Source organism: Aedes aegypti, chromosome 3, assembly GCF_002204515.2.
Source record: "Aedes aegypti strain LVP_AGWG chromosome 3, AaegL5.0 Primary Assembly, whole genome shotgun sequence".
Lineage (NCBI taxonomy): Eukaryota > Metazoa > Arthropoda > Insecta > Diptera > Culicidae > Aedes > Aedes aegypti.
Window position 1 is genome coordinate 368,490,123 of NC_035109.1, and position 15,428 is coordinate 368,505,550.

Here is a 15,428-nt window from a genome sequence, read left to right on the forward strand (position 1 = left end):
AAATTTTATTTTCAAAATTTTTGTTTCTTAAATCTGCAAAACGTTTCTTGATTTCTTTCTGCAAATCCTGCCATATAATTTTCATAGCAGGATCACGAGTGCGTTGAAATTGCCTTCTCCTCACGTTTTTAAGACGGATCAAGAGTTTAAGATCATCGTCTATAATCACGGATTCAAATTTTACTTCACATTTTGGAATTGCAATGTTTCTGGCTTCAACAATGGAATTTGTTAAAGTTTCAAGAGCATTGTCAATATCAATTTTAGTTTCTAAAGAAATGTTAACATCAAGATTAGAGTCAACATACGTTTCATATATATTCCAGTCGGCTCGTAAATAATTGAAAGTGGAGCTGATAGGATTGAGAATCGCTTCATGCGATATTTGAAATGTAACAGGGACATGATCAGAATCAAAATCAGCATGAGTAACTAATTGGCTACAAAGATGACTAGAGTCGGTTAAGACCAAGTCAATCGTAGATGGATTTCTAGAAGAGGAAAAACATGTAGGGCTATCAGGGTATTGAATTGAGAAATATCCTGAAGAGCACTCATCAAATAAAATTCTGCCGTTGGAATTACTTTGAGAATTATTCCATGACCGATGTTTGGCATTAAAGTCACCAATGACAAAAAATTTTGACTTATTGCGAGTTAATTTTCGCAAGTCAGTTTGAAGCCAATTCACTTGCTGTCCAGAGCATTGAAAAGGCAAATAGGCAGCTATGAAAGTATATTTACCAAACTGTGTTTCAACAGAAACACCTAAAGTTTCAAAAACTTTAGTTTCAAATGACGAAAACAGTTGATGTTTTATACGCCTATGAATGATGATTGCAACTCCCCCACATGCCCCATCAAGTCGATCATTACGATAAACAAAAAAGTTAGGATCTTTTTTAAATTTGGATCCAGGTTTTAAATAAGTTTCGGTAATAACTGCTATATGCACGTTATTAGCTGTAAGAAAATTAAACAGCTCGTCCTCTTTACCATTCAGAGAACGAGCATTCCAATTTAAAATATTTAAATTATTATTTGGATCCATTAGAAAAACGTAATCCAATAACAATTTTATTTGTAAATTTTACACCTACTTGGACTGCTTCAGTCATAGTGGTGGCTTTGAACATTGCATCAATCATTAGATTCAATTGTTCAGTTAGAAAATTAAAATCAGAGGCAGACATATCATCTGATGATTTCCCATTGGAATTTTCGGTAGACGAAGAAGCGGGGTAGGAGTTACCTGTGGCGGTAGGGTTTTTTCCATTTGATTTGAAACAAGTAGAATGGGTACTCATGGAATGAACAGGGGAAGAGTTCAAATTACCTGCTACGATATCGGCAAAGGATTTACTGTGGGTAGATACATTCGAAATTGAAAGATTCGAACGGCTACCCGACGGATTAAAATTTGTTTGTGAATGAGCATGATTATGATCTTCCTGGTGGGTATGATTCCTAATCAAGCGATCGTTAACTGAAAAATGAGCATTGTTCGATACTCTAACAGGCAAATTCCGGAAACGACCGTTATCGTAACGGATATTATCCTTCATCTGCTTGGCACGAGCCTCAACGACTCTTTTGCGTGAAATGCATTCCCAAAAGTTAGCTTTGTGAGGGCCTTTGCAATTGGCGCATTGAAATTTTCTGGTATCTTCTTTCACAGGACAGTCGTCCTTAGCGTGAGAAGAACCTCCGCAAATCATGCATTTAGCATCCATGCGACAATTTTTTGTACCATGACCCCACTTTTGGCACCGACGGCACTGGGTGGGGTTCTGGTAATTTCCTCCAGGTTTCTGGAAATGTTCCCACGTCACACGGACATCGAACATAAGTTTAGCTTTTTCTAAAGCTTTAATATTATTTAGTTCTTTTTTGTTAAAGTGAACTAAATAATATTCTTGAGAAAGCCCTTTCCGAACAATGCCAGATTGGGTTCTCTTTTTCATAATGATTACTTGGACTGGGGAAAATCCAAGTAAATCATTTATTCCATTTTTGATCTCTTCAGGTGACTTATAGTCACTTGAGAGACCTTTCAAGACGACTTTGAACAAACGTTCAGTTTTGTCGTCATAAGTAAAAAATTTGTGCTTCTTCTCTTCAAGATATCTGAGAAGAAGTTCGCGATCTTTAAGAGTTTCCGGCAAAACGCGACAGTCTCCTTTCTTTGCGATTTGGAAGGAAACCTTGATTCCCCTAATGGAGTTCAAGATCTCCTGCCTAAATCCCCCAAATTCGGAACAACTGACCACGATAGGCGGCACTCTTTGCTTCCTCACTTGAATCAAAGAGCCTGGGCTAGAGGCTGCTTCGATTTGGTGTTCGGAAAATTTGTCTAGAGCATCGAACTGATTGCTCATTTCGATACAATTATTCATTTCACCCTTGGAAGAAACTTCGCATTCCGGGGAAGCGTCCTTTCTTCCATTCTTGCCACGTGTAGTGACAGTTTTAAAACCCACTTTTTTGGAAGGAAGTAGTGAATTCAGAGATTCACCCTTCCTTTTGTTAGTTGTTGATACCATGTTTAGTTAATAAACGAGAAAGACGTGACCTTCGAGAGGTTTTTTCCCTAGACGGTGTCCAAGAAGGATTACCACCGCTAGCTTTCGCCAACGGGTCCAACGAAAAATCGAAGGCACGGGTCCAAACAAGGATCGTAAAGGGATCAATAGTAGAAAAAATAGTACTGAAAAGTACTGTTTAAGTAGCACTGAAAAGTACCGTTTTTAATTTTAGCACTGAAAAGTACTGTTTGTGTAGCACTGAAAAGTACTGTTTTATTGCTTTAGGTAGTTTTTAAGAAAACTTCCAAGAGCAGAGAGAATTCGTGTACGCACAGCACGAAGGTACGATGCGCACTGATTTTCAGCAATTTATTTTGTTGAACATTTCAGTTCAAGAAAAAAAAATTACTAATTAAACTTTAACACTTCACTTTTGCAAAAGTAAAAATAAAATACTAAAAATCACTAGTAAGGCGAGCAAATACCTTTAAACTCTAATATGTTAAGTAGATGAAAACCCGAATTTAGTACTATACCATTTAATTCCACTAGAGTTTGTATCTTTTGACAGATACGCGTATTTCGACCTCAACTGTACTGTACTAGACGGGAAGTTGAGTCTAGTACACGACACTGAAGACGGCCTTACAGTTGAAGTCAAAATACGCGTATCTATCGTAACTTAAATGGTATAGTACTAAATTCGGTTTTCATCTACTTATAGGTATTCCACTAAACAGCTCGAAGATTTATTGTCTAATATGTTGCTTATCTTACAGACTTCTTCAGTGTCGAGTGCTAGACTTGAATACTAAGTCGCATGGATCTATTATTTATACTAGAAAAGTATGTGGGTATATGTGGATATGTTAGAACTAGATTCTGCTTGTAATCTTATACAGGGGGTCATTTTTTAATTGTGTACCTAATCAAATGAAAGGATTGTGAAAACTCTAATTTCCTCCACCTGCCAAACAAGCAGGAATTTAGAAATCAAAGCGGTTTGGACTTGAGTTTGCTCATTATGCAAGCGAGAAGAAGACATCAGTCATACCCAAAATCAAAATAGTTAAGAAAATTTTGGTAATGGGTTAGAAAGATGACAGAAATGGTCGATCTATGCAAAAGAATTTCCTACCATATATTAAAAAACATTATACAGAAATTGAAAAACAGAAATTTAGAATCAAATTTTCATAAAAAAAAAGCCTTTGGAAATCTTTCATCAACACCTCTACTCACAACTTCATTTTTTTACTACAAATAATATTCAAATCACGATAACTTTTTTATTACTCAATATTTTTGCACCATCTTTTCAAAATTCTTGAAAAAAATTGACTATCAGTCATCTGGTTTTAAATTCATTCCAATATTCCTTGGGTGACCGACATTTCCCATACAAAATTTCTTTAACGCCATTTTGGTTTTAGTCAAATAATAATAAAAAAATGTGGGCTATACAACGTCAGGTAATAAGGAGCTTCTCTGAAAAATCATGCAAATCGATTGTTTCCAAGAAATCTCAAAATTACAAAATTATGTTTTTTGAAGTTTTTTTTTATGGAGTGGTGCCAGGTACATAAACGCTCATTTCTTGAAAACGGTTTCACCGATTTGAATATTTTTTCACAACAGACCAGAGTTGCTCGCTGTCACAATTAAGCGATACAATTCGGAACAATCTAACATCATGTTGTCTACTCCATCACCAGTGCATTGATGGCGATAGACTATGGCCTTGAACTAAAATGGCAATTTATTAGTACGATATTTTTGACAGTGCTGCAGATAGATTGGAACTATATGTTGTTGTATTAAGCAACTCTGCAACAGACTCACATCAACGCATTATTTCGAAAAGCGGTTTACCGAACATGAGACAAATTCTGTAGTGGATATCTCGTGGGTTATGGCTATGCGTCGGCCCCAAGGAATTTCGAAATATCTCCGGATCCAGATGGCCAATGATCAAAATCGACACAAACTCTAAAAGTTGAAGAGTTTTTTTAAGAATTTATGGAGGAATGGAAGTAAAGAAAAACAAATAAAATATTGCGATTTGAATATATTTTTTGATAAACTAGCAGCATCAAGTAGAGGGATTTAACATATAGACTAGCCTTAGAGAAAGGGACGAAGCCTGCTGAATATATACTCCCCCCCTGCTGGATATATATGCTGGATATATATAAATACAAAATAGTTATGTCCATACCTCTAATATTACAAGTCTGATTGAAACTCTCTATAGCCCATTGAAAAGAAAATGAGTTAGTCTGTGTTAGGTATTTCAACCAGAAAAAAAATACAATTTTGTATACTACAGTCGACTCTCCGCATCTCGATGTTCTACATCTCGATATCTCTCCCTATGTCGATGATTTCATTAGTCCCATCAGTCTGCATACATTTTCACTCTCCAAATCTCGATATCCTCCTTATCTCGATATCTCCATACCTCGATGTGTTTTTTTTGTTCTTAATTTTCTCTCCGTACGTCGATATGATAAATATCGAAGGTTACTAGACTAAAGTTTTGGGATTCCAAACAAATTTGGAGCGTGAAATGATATCTGTTTGTGTATTACTTTCTTGGCAACGGAGTGTTTCTCAATCTAGTATTCATCAAAAATGTGTTCTTTGTCTCGATCTCTCCCTATCTCGATGGTCCCTCCGATATCGATATGTGGAGGGACGACTGTATTGAGTTCAACTACTACTTATCAAAGTTGAGCTCTCTAAAATTCGATATCCAAGAAATTACTTGAGTGAAAAACTGGTTCATTTCACTTCCAGAGGTTACTTACTGGTTTCGTTACTTGATCCCAAGTCCTGCATTCAAAGGAATTCTTGGTTAGCCCTAGACAATCAGTACTTGATAGATACCCGAGCAAAGTCCAACATAAAAAACGAAGCGAGCTTTTATTTTGTCGCAGACTCGTTTCAACATCAATCGAAGATAGGGTAGGTGTACCAGTTATGGACATGGTGGTTCCCTATTTCGCCATACGTAAATGTCTTCTAAGTTTGAATAGGGGACGAACCTGGTGTAGTGGTTAGAACACACGCCTCTCACGACGAGGACCTGGGAATTGAATCCCATTCCCGAAATAGTCACTAAAAATCTTAGTGACGGCTTCCTTCGGAAGGGAAATAAAGCCGTTGGTCTCGAGATGAACTAGCCTAGGGCTAAAAATCTCGTTAATAAAGATAAAGATAAAGATAAAAATAATTTTGAATATTTGTGTTGTAGTAGTTAGATTTAAGATACATCTTGATGTTAAAACATTCAAAAAGATTTAAAATATGAAAGCTATCAAATCTTCACATATGTTCAAATAGGGAACCACTATGGCCATAACTGGTACACTTTCCCTATGTATATCTCAATTTGCCCTCCATGATAGCAGAAACATTTTTCAATTTGCTGTAACTGATAGCAAAAATAGTTTTCAACTTGATTTCATGGGAACATTTTTCTGCTCTCAGTTAATACGACCAAATAGACAGCAAACTAAGTTATCAAAATGGATACTTCCACATAGGCATGTTTTTTTTTTAACAGAAGAAGTTTAAAACAAATCAAAACAAGAAAATTTTTAACATGAATCAAATTTTAATTTAATTTAATTGTACGTTTGCTTCAAATCGTTCCTCTTTGTTGTTTCCTGAACAAATACCTCAAATATGTTTGGTTTATTGTATTTGTGTGTGTGTATGTGTGTGTGTTGAAGATCTAAAGATCTGTTTTCAAATAAGACATTAAATTCAAAAGTCATTGAACACACTTCATAAATTTGGGCATAAACCTCTTACATTTATCTTCAAGCAATCACTAGTTACGTTTGTAGACTTCAACAGTTTAGCTCAAAGGAATGTAATGATAAACTGAGAACGTGTATAACACCAATGCAAGGTATAGCATAATTGTATGAACCTCCATGAGTGTAATACTTATTCCTATACATACCTTTAAGGAAGATTTTTTCACGTACGTTGATTCGAAGTTTTATACTTAAAGAAGATAACCCTAGGACTAAACTAACTGGACTAAAGACTCATATATTATGTTTGCTTGAGTCTGGCTGAGTATGAACCTTATCTATAAACTCAAATAAAAATAATACTGGTAACGCTGGTACGAGTTTTTGGACAAGTTTAAACAATAGTTTGAATCAAAACTTGATGAAATATGGTTGTTGAAGTATTATTTTTTTGTATGTACCTTAGTGGTAACACGTTGTAGATCTTAAGACCTGTTTCCAATGGAGACCCTTGACAACTTTAAAAAACTGTTAAACTAAAATACGGGAAGGCTACATTTTATTGGGCCTGTTTGCTTGTTTTGCTATTATGCTTGTAAAACTGAAAAAAACTCGAAAAAGTTCAATCTGGAAGCGTGGTCAGAGCCTAATTTGTAAGAACATAATCGTTTGAGCCCGCGTGATTTTCCTACAAGATATTACTTGTTTCGTTGGTCCTATACTCAATTTGGATAATTCTGCAGCAATTGGAGTCAACAATGATAGGTAATGTTTACATTATTGTGCCTGAGTATGAACCTAATTCATATATCTCCTTAAAATCACTGGTTACAGTGATAATACATATTTTTTTGAGCGTGCTTGGGTATAAACCTTATTCAAGAACGTCATACCTATATACTGCTTTCGTATGTAGATCTGTAAGCCTATATTCAAATAAGCTCTTTGGATAGGTCTTTGTGGGAGTATGAACGACTATTATGATTGATAAAAATACTCGGCCTCCCTATATGACAATATAAAATTACCTAATATTGGCTAATTATAAATAACAGTGTTATCAAAGGACTAACTTGCGAGAATACCGGAAGCTGAAATGGACCGAAAATGACCGAACTTTCAAGACTAGCGTTGACAGTAGGCATAATACGAAACCCGATTGGTTGAGAAGTCGATGCGAGCACGAGCCTTATATGAAAAGAGCGAAGGGCACACCTTAAGCAAGAGAAAATTTAGTCCATGCGCGAGATTTGTAAAATAACTCCGGGTAGCGAAATCTCAACATTCAAAGAGAGAGAAGTTGGCCTAGAGAGAGAAAGAGAAATATCCGAGATTGAGCCAGTGTTGCCACATTTTTTCCGAATCTTATCTGCGTTATCGGCCGAAAAAATCTTTTATATCTTAGGTCAACCTCCAAAAATCTTGATAAAAATATGTGTTGTGCAAATATCCAAAATTAATTACTTCTAGGTCAAAATGAACCTTTGCAAACGTATTAAAGCTATATTTGGAATGTCAAACATTATTAATATGAACTAATTCTACTAAAAGTAAGTTAAAGATTGTTAATTGTTAATTGTGTTAATTGTTTCTAAAAGTTTAAAACAAACTTAAGTTTTTGAGAAAAACTAAACAGAGCAATGGCATTTCCGCTTTTTATCAAACTGTGCCCTCAACTCGTGAAATATCCTAAAATCTTAAAAATCTTTTTTGCTAAAACAAAAATCTGTGATCTGTGATCACATATATCTGAAGGCAAGAACGGGAAAAATCTGTGTTATCACAGATAAATCTGTGCATGTGGCATCACTGGATTGAGCTTGATGCCGAACGAAGTGTAATTCGTAGATCATTCAGTGATCTATTTTCGAAGCGACCAGTTGATTCCATCGGCAGCTAAAAATATTTCGACTAGTTCTCAGCAGACAAAAAAACAAGGCAGTTCCAACAAATGATCGAGTTCAAAGGTTCGAGATACCGTCGGTATCATACCGAATATCGAGCAAGGGAGAGTTTAACTTTAAGATGCTCGATCGTTTTATGAACAAGCGCCATCTATGTGATGATCAAGGAATGCGTTCAAATTCCATTTACGTAATACAGGTATGTTCCGTTTTTATTAACACGATCGGCATTTTTCAGTTGAGAAAAGCGGAACCGTGACAAAAACGGAATAATTTTCTTGGACAAAATATTTTAAAATTTTGAAAAGAAAATTGCAGTTTTGTCAGGATAATAAACATTTTCGTCAAATAAATGCACAGTATTGATATTTAGGAGCTGCACGGAGTATTTTGATTGTTCATTGTTATAGGTTCTTAATGAAAAATGATTGCAGACTCCTATCATGCAATATGATTTTGTAATAAATCATTAAAGTTATAGTTTTCTTGATAAGAATTTCAATAAATGTATTCTAGAATATTAAATCGATAATCACATAAATGTCCTTTGCATCATAAGATGCATCATATTTGTAAAAGTAACTGCAAGGTGACCCACTTCCTTGCAGTTACTTTTACAAATATGGTGCTGATCTTTTTTTTTCAAGAAAGATTAAACAAGAAACCACTTTTTTACTGTTCATCCTCATCCTTCCATTCTTCTTCTTTTTCATGGCATTAAATCCCAACTGAGAATGAGCCTTCTTCTCAGCTTAAGAACACTAAGCTAAGCTAAGCTAAACACTTCCGATGTTATCAACTGAGAGCTTTTTTGCCAAGGTACATTTTTTGCATTTTTGGTCACAGCCGATTGACAATGTGGAGTTATGTTGCGAAAGTTTTGCGAACTGAAATAAATATTAACGGTTTCCTGTGCTCTGAATTGCCAAAATCGTATCAGTAAAATGATTGTGGTGATGTTTCATCCAAAATTTATTCTACCAACTTCAACAGGGATGCACTAATCGCCAATGTAGAACAGTTCCACCATTGCCTTTTAGCTTTTAGCCTTTTAGATCACAAATAGACTGGCAATAAGTTCTAGTTTTTTTTTTCTAGTAAAAGTAATATTAAATACTAGTGGTCCCGTCAAACTTCGTTTTGCCATCAAGTAGGCTGCTGAAAAATGGCATGCAATATCCCGTACAAAACAACAGATTAGTTTTCAGTTGTTTTTCAGAGAATTTTCCAAATCGATTCCTTCACTCAAACACGTCGGAACACTTGATCAATGCAACAGTGAAATAATGATGTAAGATGTAATCATTGTTTGAAGTATCTTACGTTCCATACAAATTATTTTTTATTTTCAAACAAAAAAAGGAGAAGTTTCTGCAACTCTACGTATTCAACTAATCACAAATTCCAATTGTTGCTAGGACGTGGCGAGAGCAACTCTACCATTTGTCGTAGGTGCTCAACATTAACATAATGCCAAAAATTCAACTCCGAGGCTATTGAAAAGCATTTAAATTGCTTCCAAATAAGTATTTAGCTTATATTTGAACATATTAAAAATTAAAAAAAAAAAAACAATTTTTGTGTGTTGATAAAAACAGAAAAATATGTTAACGAAATCTAAACGTGACAAAATCGAAACGTGATAAAAACGGAACATACCTGTAATATCTAAAATAAAGTTTCAGTGTCAACAGTATACTGCCTATAGACGGATTCCATGTCAAATCGGTCAGTCACAGAACTCGACCATCTTCGATTTGGATTAAATTTTGCACATATTTTAGGTATGGTAGAATAAGTATTTTCCATAGAAAAATTGATCATTTTGACTCAAGTGTAACTTTTGAAAATGGCCTATAATTTTTTGCATGCAACTTATTTGAAAAATTCTAACTCCGAAACTGTTGATTTTAGAGAAAAATGTTCTATGAAGAAGTTGTAGTGAACCGTTTGGACTATAAGAAAAAAATATACACTGAAAAAATATTTTATTAATTTTCATAGAAAAATCAAAAATAAAACTTAAATTTTAAATTACACAAAAACCCCATTTTTAATATTTTTTAAATTTTCACCATAGAATCTTGATAGTAAAAAGATGTTTATCATAAAGTTTCATGATGGAGAAATTTTTAATAAAAAAGTTTTTCTAAGAACAACTTTAGGTCGATTTTCAAAATTTGGATTTTTTGTTAAAATTAATACGTTCTGATGATACAGTAAGCATCTTGAAATGATTCTAAGTCATAATAATTACATGAAAAATTTCTCTATAAGTAGTCACTTCGAATTATATGCAAAAAATATTGTTTAAAGATTAGAATAGGCCATTTAAAAAAAAAAAAAAGACAATTTACACCGTCTTCAGCCAGAGGCTGCACAGACTGAACATAACTAACATTAGACAACGGACACACGGAACGACCAGTGGACCAATGAAGAATTTTTCGTTTGACGAAAAGTTTTCTCCGACTGGGGCGGGAATCGAACCCACACTCCGTAGCACAATACGCCTAAACGACTGACGCCGCTAACCGCACGGCTACGAAGCCCACAAATAAGTATTTTCATAAGTTATTCGTGTTTCTCCATTGATAATAATACGTTTTCGAGAGTAAAGACCATATTTCTTTCCACTTACTTATATTCCTTGATGGAGAATCACGAATAACTAATGAAAATGGCCTATTTTAATATTTAAATAATATTTTTTGCATTAAAATCGATTTAATTCGAAAATGGCTAGTTCTAGAGAAATTATTCGTATAATCATTATGGCTTAGAATCATTTCAAGATGCTTACTGTATCATCAAAACGTATTTATTTTGACAAAAAAAATCAAAATTTTTAAAATCGTCCAATAGTTGTTTTTAGAAAAACTTTTTTATTAAAGATTTCTCCATTATGAAAGTTTGTCTCAAACATCTGTTTACTATCAAGATTCTATGGTGAAAATTTAAAAAATATTAAAAATGGTGTTTTTGTGTAATTTAAAATTTAAGTTTTATTTTTTAATTTTTCATGAAAAAATAAAATATTTTTTCAGTGTATATTTTTGTCTTATAGTCCAAACGGTTCACTACAACTTTTTCATAGAACATTTTTCTCTAAAATCAACAGTTTCGGAGTGGGAATTTTTCAAATAAGTTGCATGCAAAAATTTATAGGTCATTTTCAAAAGTTACACTTGAGTCAAAATGCTCAATTTTTCTATGGAAAACGCTTATTCTACCATACCAAAAACATGTGTGAAATTGAATCCAAATCGACGACTATCGAGATCGATTTTTATTTTTTTCGACTCATTCTGGATGGAATTCGTCTATAGGCACTGAATGAAATGATCAAAATAATAAAAATAATAAACGCTCGACAACTGCCAATCAACGTTATTTTCATGAATCCTACACTTTACAAAGCCAAATACCGCACCCCAAATTTACTCTCACGCACACTTGTCCAGCAACAACTCATTCAAATCATCATCAATCAGCCTGCTTCGTTCGTCCCGCGGAGCGGATCCGCCGAGAGATTCTGACCTTGACTAGGGACATATTCCGACCATCAATGACGCAACAGGTTTATGTTTGCGCGTCGGTAATCAAGCCAACTCTTCAAGCCTGAAACAGGTTGACGGGACGGGACGCGAAGCCATAGGTTTACAAACAAATAAAATCGCTGTTTGATCTTGGACAGCGTATCCATGTATGGAAATGGTACTTCATACTTGGTCAGATAACGGAAGCGGTTCAAACTGGTTCTACAGTGGGAGGGTGAGTTTGGCAATCCTCGAAAAATAGGCTAACGGACGGACTTCGTCAGTCGATTGCTGAACGCGATAGAAGTGACAGTGAATTCCGAGTGAGTAGCTTTTTAGGAATTGTAAACTTTCGATTACAAACGGCAGAGCAGTCGCATGTAAAAAACTTATCAGCGCCTCCTTTGTTTGCCTGTTAACTGGTTTGGAGTGTTTGCTTCGACCATTAGTCATCGCCTCCAATGTGTACAATCTAATCAACGCCTACCGCAGTCACTGTCTGTTTGAGATAAACCGAAAACAAACCTAAAGAATCGTCTTCTCCGCAGTCGTATTTGAACCGTAGAGCGGGATCGACACGATAAAAGAAATGGTTGAAGTGGATTTGTACGTGGCTTTGGCCGTCGGCGCCATAGTCGTACTGCTGTACCACTATGCAGCGAAGAAGTACGAGTACTTCCTGACGAAACCGATTCCGGCCTTGAAGCCGACGATGTTGTTCGGGAACACCGGTCCGATGATGTTCCGCCAGCGGGATGTGAGCTCGCACTTGAAGATGCTGTACAATACGTACGAGGGATCCAAGTGAGTTTGACGGTGCGTAGATTTTGCGTTGAGCAATCGACTGAAAGCCTGTTGTTTCCTGTAGGATGATCGGGTTCTACGATCTGATGAAGCCGATCTACATGCTTCGCGATCCGGAGGTGATCAAGCAGATCGCAGTCAAGGACTTTGACTACTTCATGGATCACACGCCGACGATGACCAATAGCAACCCGGAGGACGAGGTCGGAGGAGATAGTCTGTTCGGAAACTCGTTGTTTGCGCTACGGGGACAGAAGTGGAGGGATATGAGGGCGACATTGAGTCCGGCCTTCACCGGAAGCAAGATGCGACATATGTTTGAGTTGGTGGCGGATTGTGCGAAGTCTATGGCGGAGTTTTTCAAGGCAGAAGCCGCAGCGGGAAAGACTCTGGAGTATGAAATGAAGGATACGTTCTCGAGGTTCGGGAATGATGTGATCGCTACGGTGGCTTTCGGTATCAAGGTGGATTCGTTGCGGGATCGGGACAATGAGTTTTATTTGAAGGGCAAAGCTATGTTGAACTTCCAATCGCTATCGGTGTTGGTGAAAGTTCTGTTTCTGCGCGCTTTTCCGAAATTGTCTCAAAAACTTGGATTGGATTTCGTGGATTCTACCTTGACGGAGTATTTCAAGCAAATGATCGTGGATAACATGAAACAGAGAGATGCACATGGGATAATGCGCAACGACATGATCCAGATGCTGATGGAAGTTCGAAAGGGTTCGTTGAGGCATCAGAAAGACGAAAAGGAGACGAAGGACGCTGGGTTTGCCACGGTTGAAGAGTCGAATGTTGGAAAGTCGAATATCAACCGGGTGTGGACGGAGAACGAGCTTATTTCTCAGTGTTTCTTGTTCTTCGTGGCAGGATTCGACACGGTGTCAACCTGCATGACTTTCCTAACCTATGAGCTTATGCTGAACCAAAACATACAGCAACGTCTGTACGACGAAGTGTTGGAAACGGAAAAATCACTGAACGGTAAACCGTTGACGTATGAGGTGCTACAGAAGATGGAATATATGGATATGGTCGTCTCGGAAGCTCTGCGCAAGTGGCCTCCAGCAGTAATCTCCGATCGGTTCTGTGTGAAAAACTACATGTACGATGACGGACAAGGAACACGCTTCCTCGTGGAGAAGGGTCAAACTATGTGGATTCCGACGATTGCCATCCACTCCGATCCCAAGTATTACGAGAATCCGGAAAAGTTCGACCCGGAACGGTTCAACGAGGAGAACCGTTCGAAGATCGACACCGGAGCCTATCTGCCGTTCGGCGTAGGTCCACGAAACTGTATCGGGTCCCGGTTGGCACTGATGGAAGTGAAAGTGATCATCTACAATTTGCTGAAAGATTTCAGCTTGGTGTCGTCCGAGAAGACACAGATCCCGTTGAAAATGTCCAAGAATTTCTTTGTCCTGCAAGCGGAGAACGGTGTGTGGCTTGAGCTGAAGCCCAGGAAGCGTTGAGCAATGATAATAAATGTATAAACGAATTTGATAAGCTTAGGATTTTCATTTTTATCACATTCTTTCATTCTTATCTAGGTTAAATTTTGACCCCACGGTTTCACAGTTATCTTATCGTGGTCTAATATATACTATTCCTTCGCAAACAAGTCTCAGTTGTTAAAGAAATGCTGCAAGTACACATGTTTCTGGCTGCAACCGTTGTGTTGTTGCTATAGTACTCCTACTCCATCACTACATAGCGAAACATATACGAATATTCCTTATCGAAGCCGATATCGTGTGCTAAACCGACCTTCCTCGTGGGAAGAAACTGGTCGACCTCACTTTGCAAGGCCGATATGACCTTACACTTCAAGAAGATATGCGTATTCTTCCCGGACGCTTCGTAAGTTTTCATGCATACCTAGACGCATTTTTCTGGAGGGGAACTAGGGGGGCCTAACAACTTCTTTTTTTTAACAGAAGTAATGTCAGTCGCAATATTCATGATTTTCACAAATTTCGTAGTTAGGTGATATTTAGTTTATTTAAGCTTTCAGAGCTTACCAAAAAAAATATCGAAGAATCTCCACCGAGAATGCGTTAGAGATTCTTCTAAACATTTCTCCAGGTAGGTTTTTAAAGTACTTATTCCATATAAATAGCAATAATCAGTTTAAAATATCATCCAGTTGTTCGATAATAATTTGCTTAGGATTTTCTTGAATCACTTAAGATTCATCTAAGAAATTCTAGGAGACTCACCACAATTATCTTCAAGGTTAGGTTTTTTTTACATAAACTCTACAAAAAGTGCACCAACAGCTTTCCCAACTTGTGACCTTTGAAGCTCTTCTAAAGTTTCTCTTTAGATTCCTTCAACAAATATTCCAGAAAGTCTCTCAGAAATGCTTCAAGTATTGCTTGGTGAATTCGCAGCAAATTATCCAAGACTTTCTGCAAAATAAACATTGAAATATTCTTTCATGAATTACTCTAAGGATTCCTCCCAATATTCTACAAGATTTTCATAAGCAATTAAACAGGATGAAAGATTTCTCAGTGAAGTTCCCTCCGATCCATCTGTTTTTTTTTTCGCAGAAAATTCTCTAAGTGTTGCTTTAGATTTCTCTAAAAAACAATTTGATGTTACTTCCTGCATTCCTTCAAAACTCTCTCGAAAAAATGTTTTTTAATTTCTTCAAAACCGCCTACTTGACAATATTAAGAAATTAAAACATGTATATACAGTTTCGAGCGGGATACATTTAAAGGTTCTTTTAACAACTCTTCCGTGAAAATATATCGCTCAGGGATTTTTTTCAGAGATTTATATTGTTATTTCCTTTGCGATGTCGTCCTAGGATTATTCCGAAAAAAAAAACCAGATCTCAATCCAATCAATTTCCAAAGATTTCTTTCTTTAAAAAGC

At 36.3% G+C, this 15,428-nt stretch overlaps 2 protein-coding genes across 3 annotated transcripts in view; both read left to right on the plus strand.

Annotated features, from left to right (window-relative positions):
* LOC5564753 (probable cytochrome P450 9f2) overlaps positions 1-15,428 on the plus strand; it is a 43,594-nt gene that overhangs the window by 12,274 nt on the left and 15,892 nt on the right. The window lies entirely within an intron of this gene.
* LOC5564750 (probable cytochrome P450 9f2) lies at positions 11,936-14,045 on the plus strand. Of its 2 annotated transcripts, XM_021850269.1 has the most exons (3): positions 11,936-12,058; positions 12,284-12,539; positions 12,604-14,045. In XM_021850269.1, the coding sequence occupies exons 2-3, from the start codon at positions 12,325-12,327 to the stop codon at positions 14,012-14,014; spliced, it is 1,626 nt and encodes a 541-aa protein (XP_021705961.1). In that variant the 5' UTR covers positions 11,936-12,058; positions 12,284-12,324; the 3' UTR covers positions 14,015-14,045. The 2 variants fall into 2 exon arrangements, with proteins under 2 accessions (XP_021705961.1, XP_001649107.2); XM_001649057.2 differs by lacking the exon at positions 11,936-12,058 and having other exon boundaries at positions 12,069-12,539.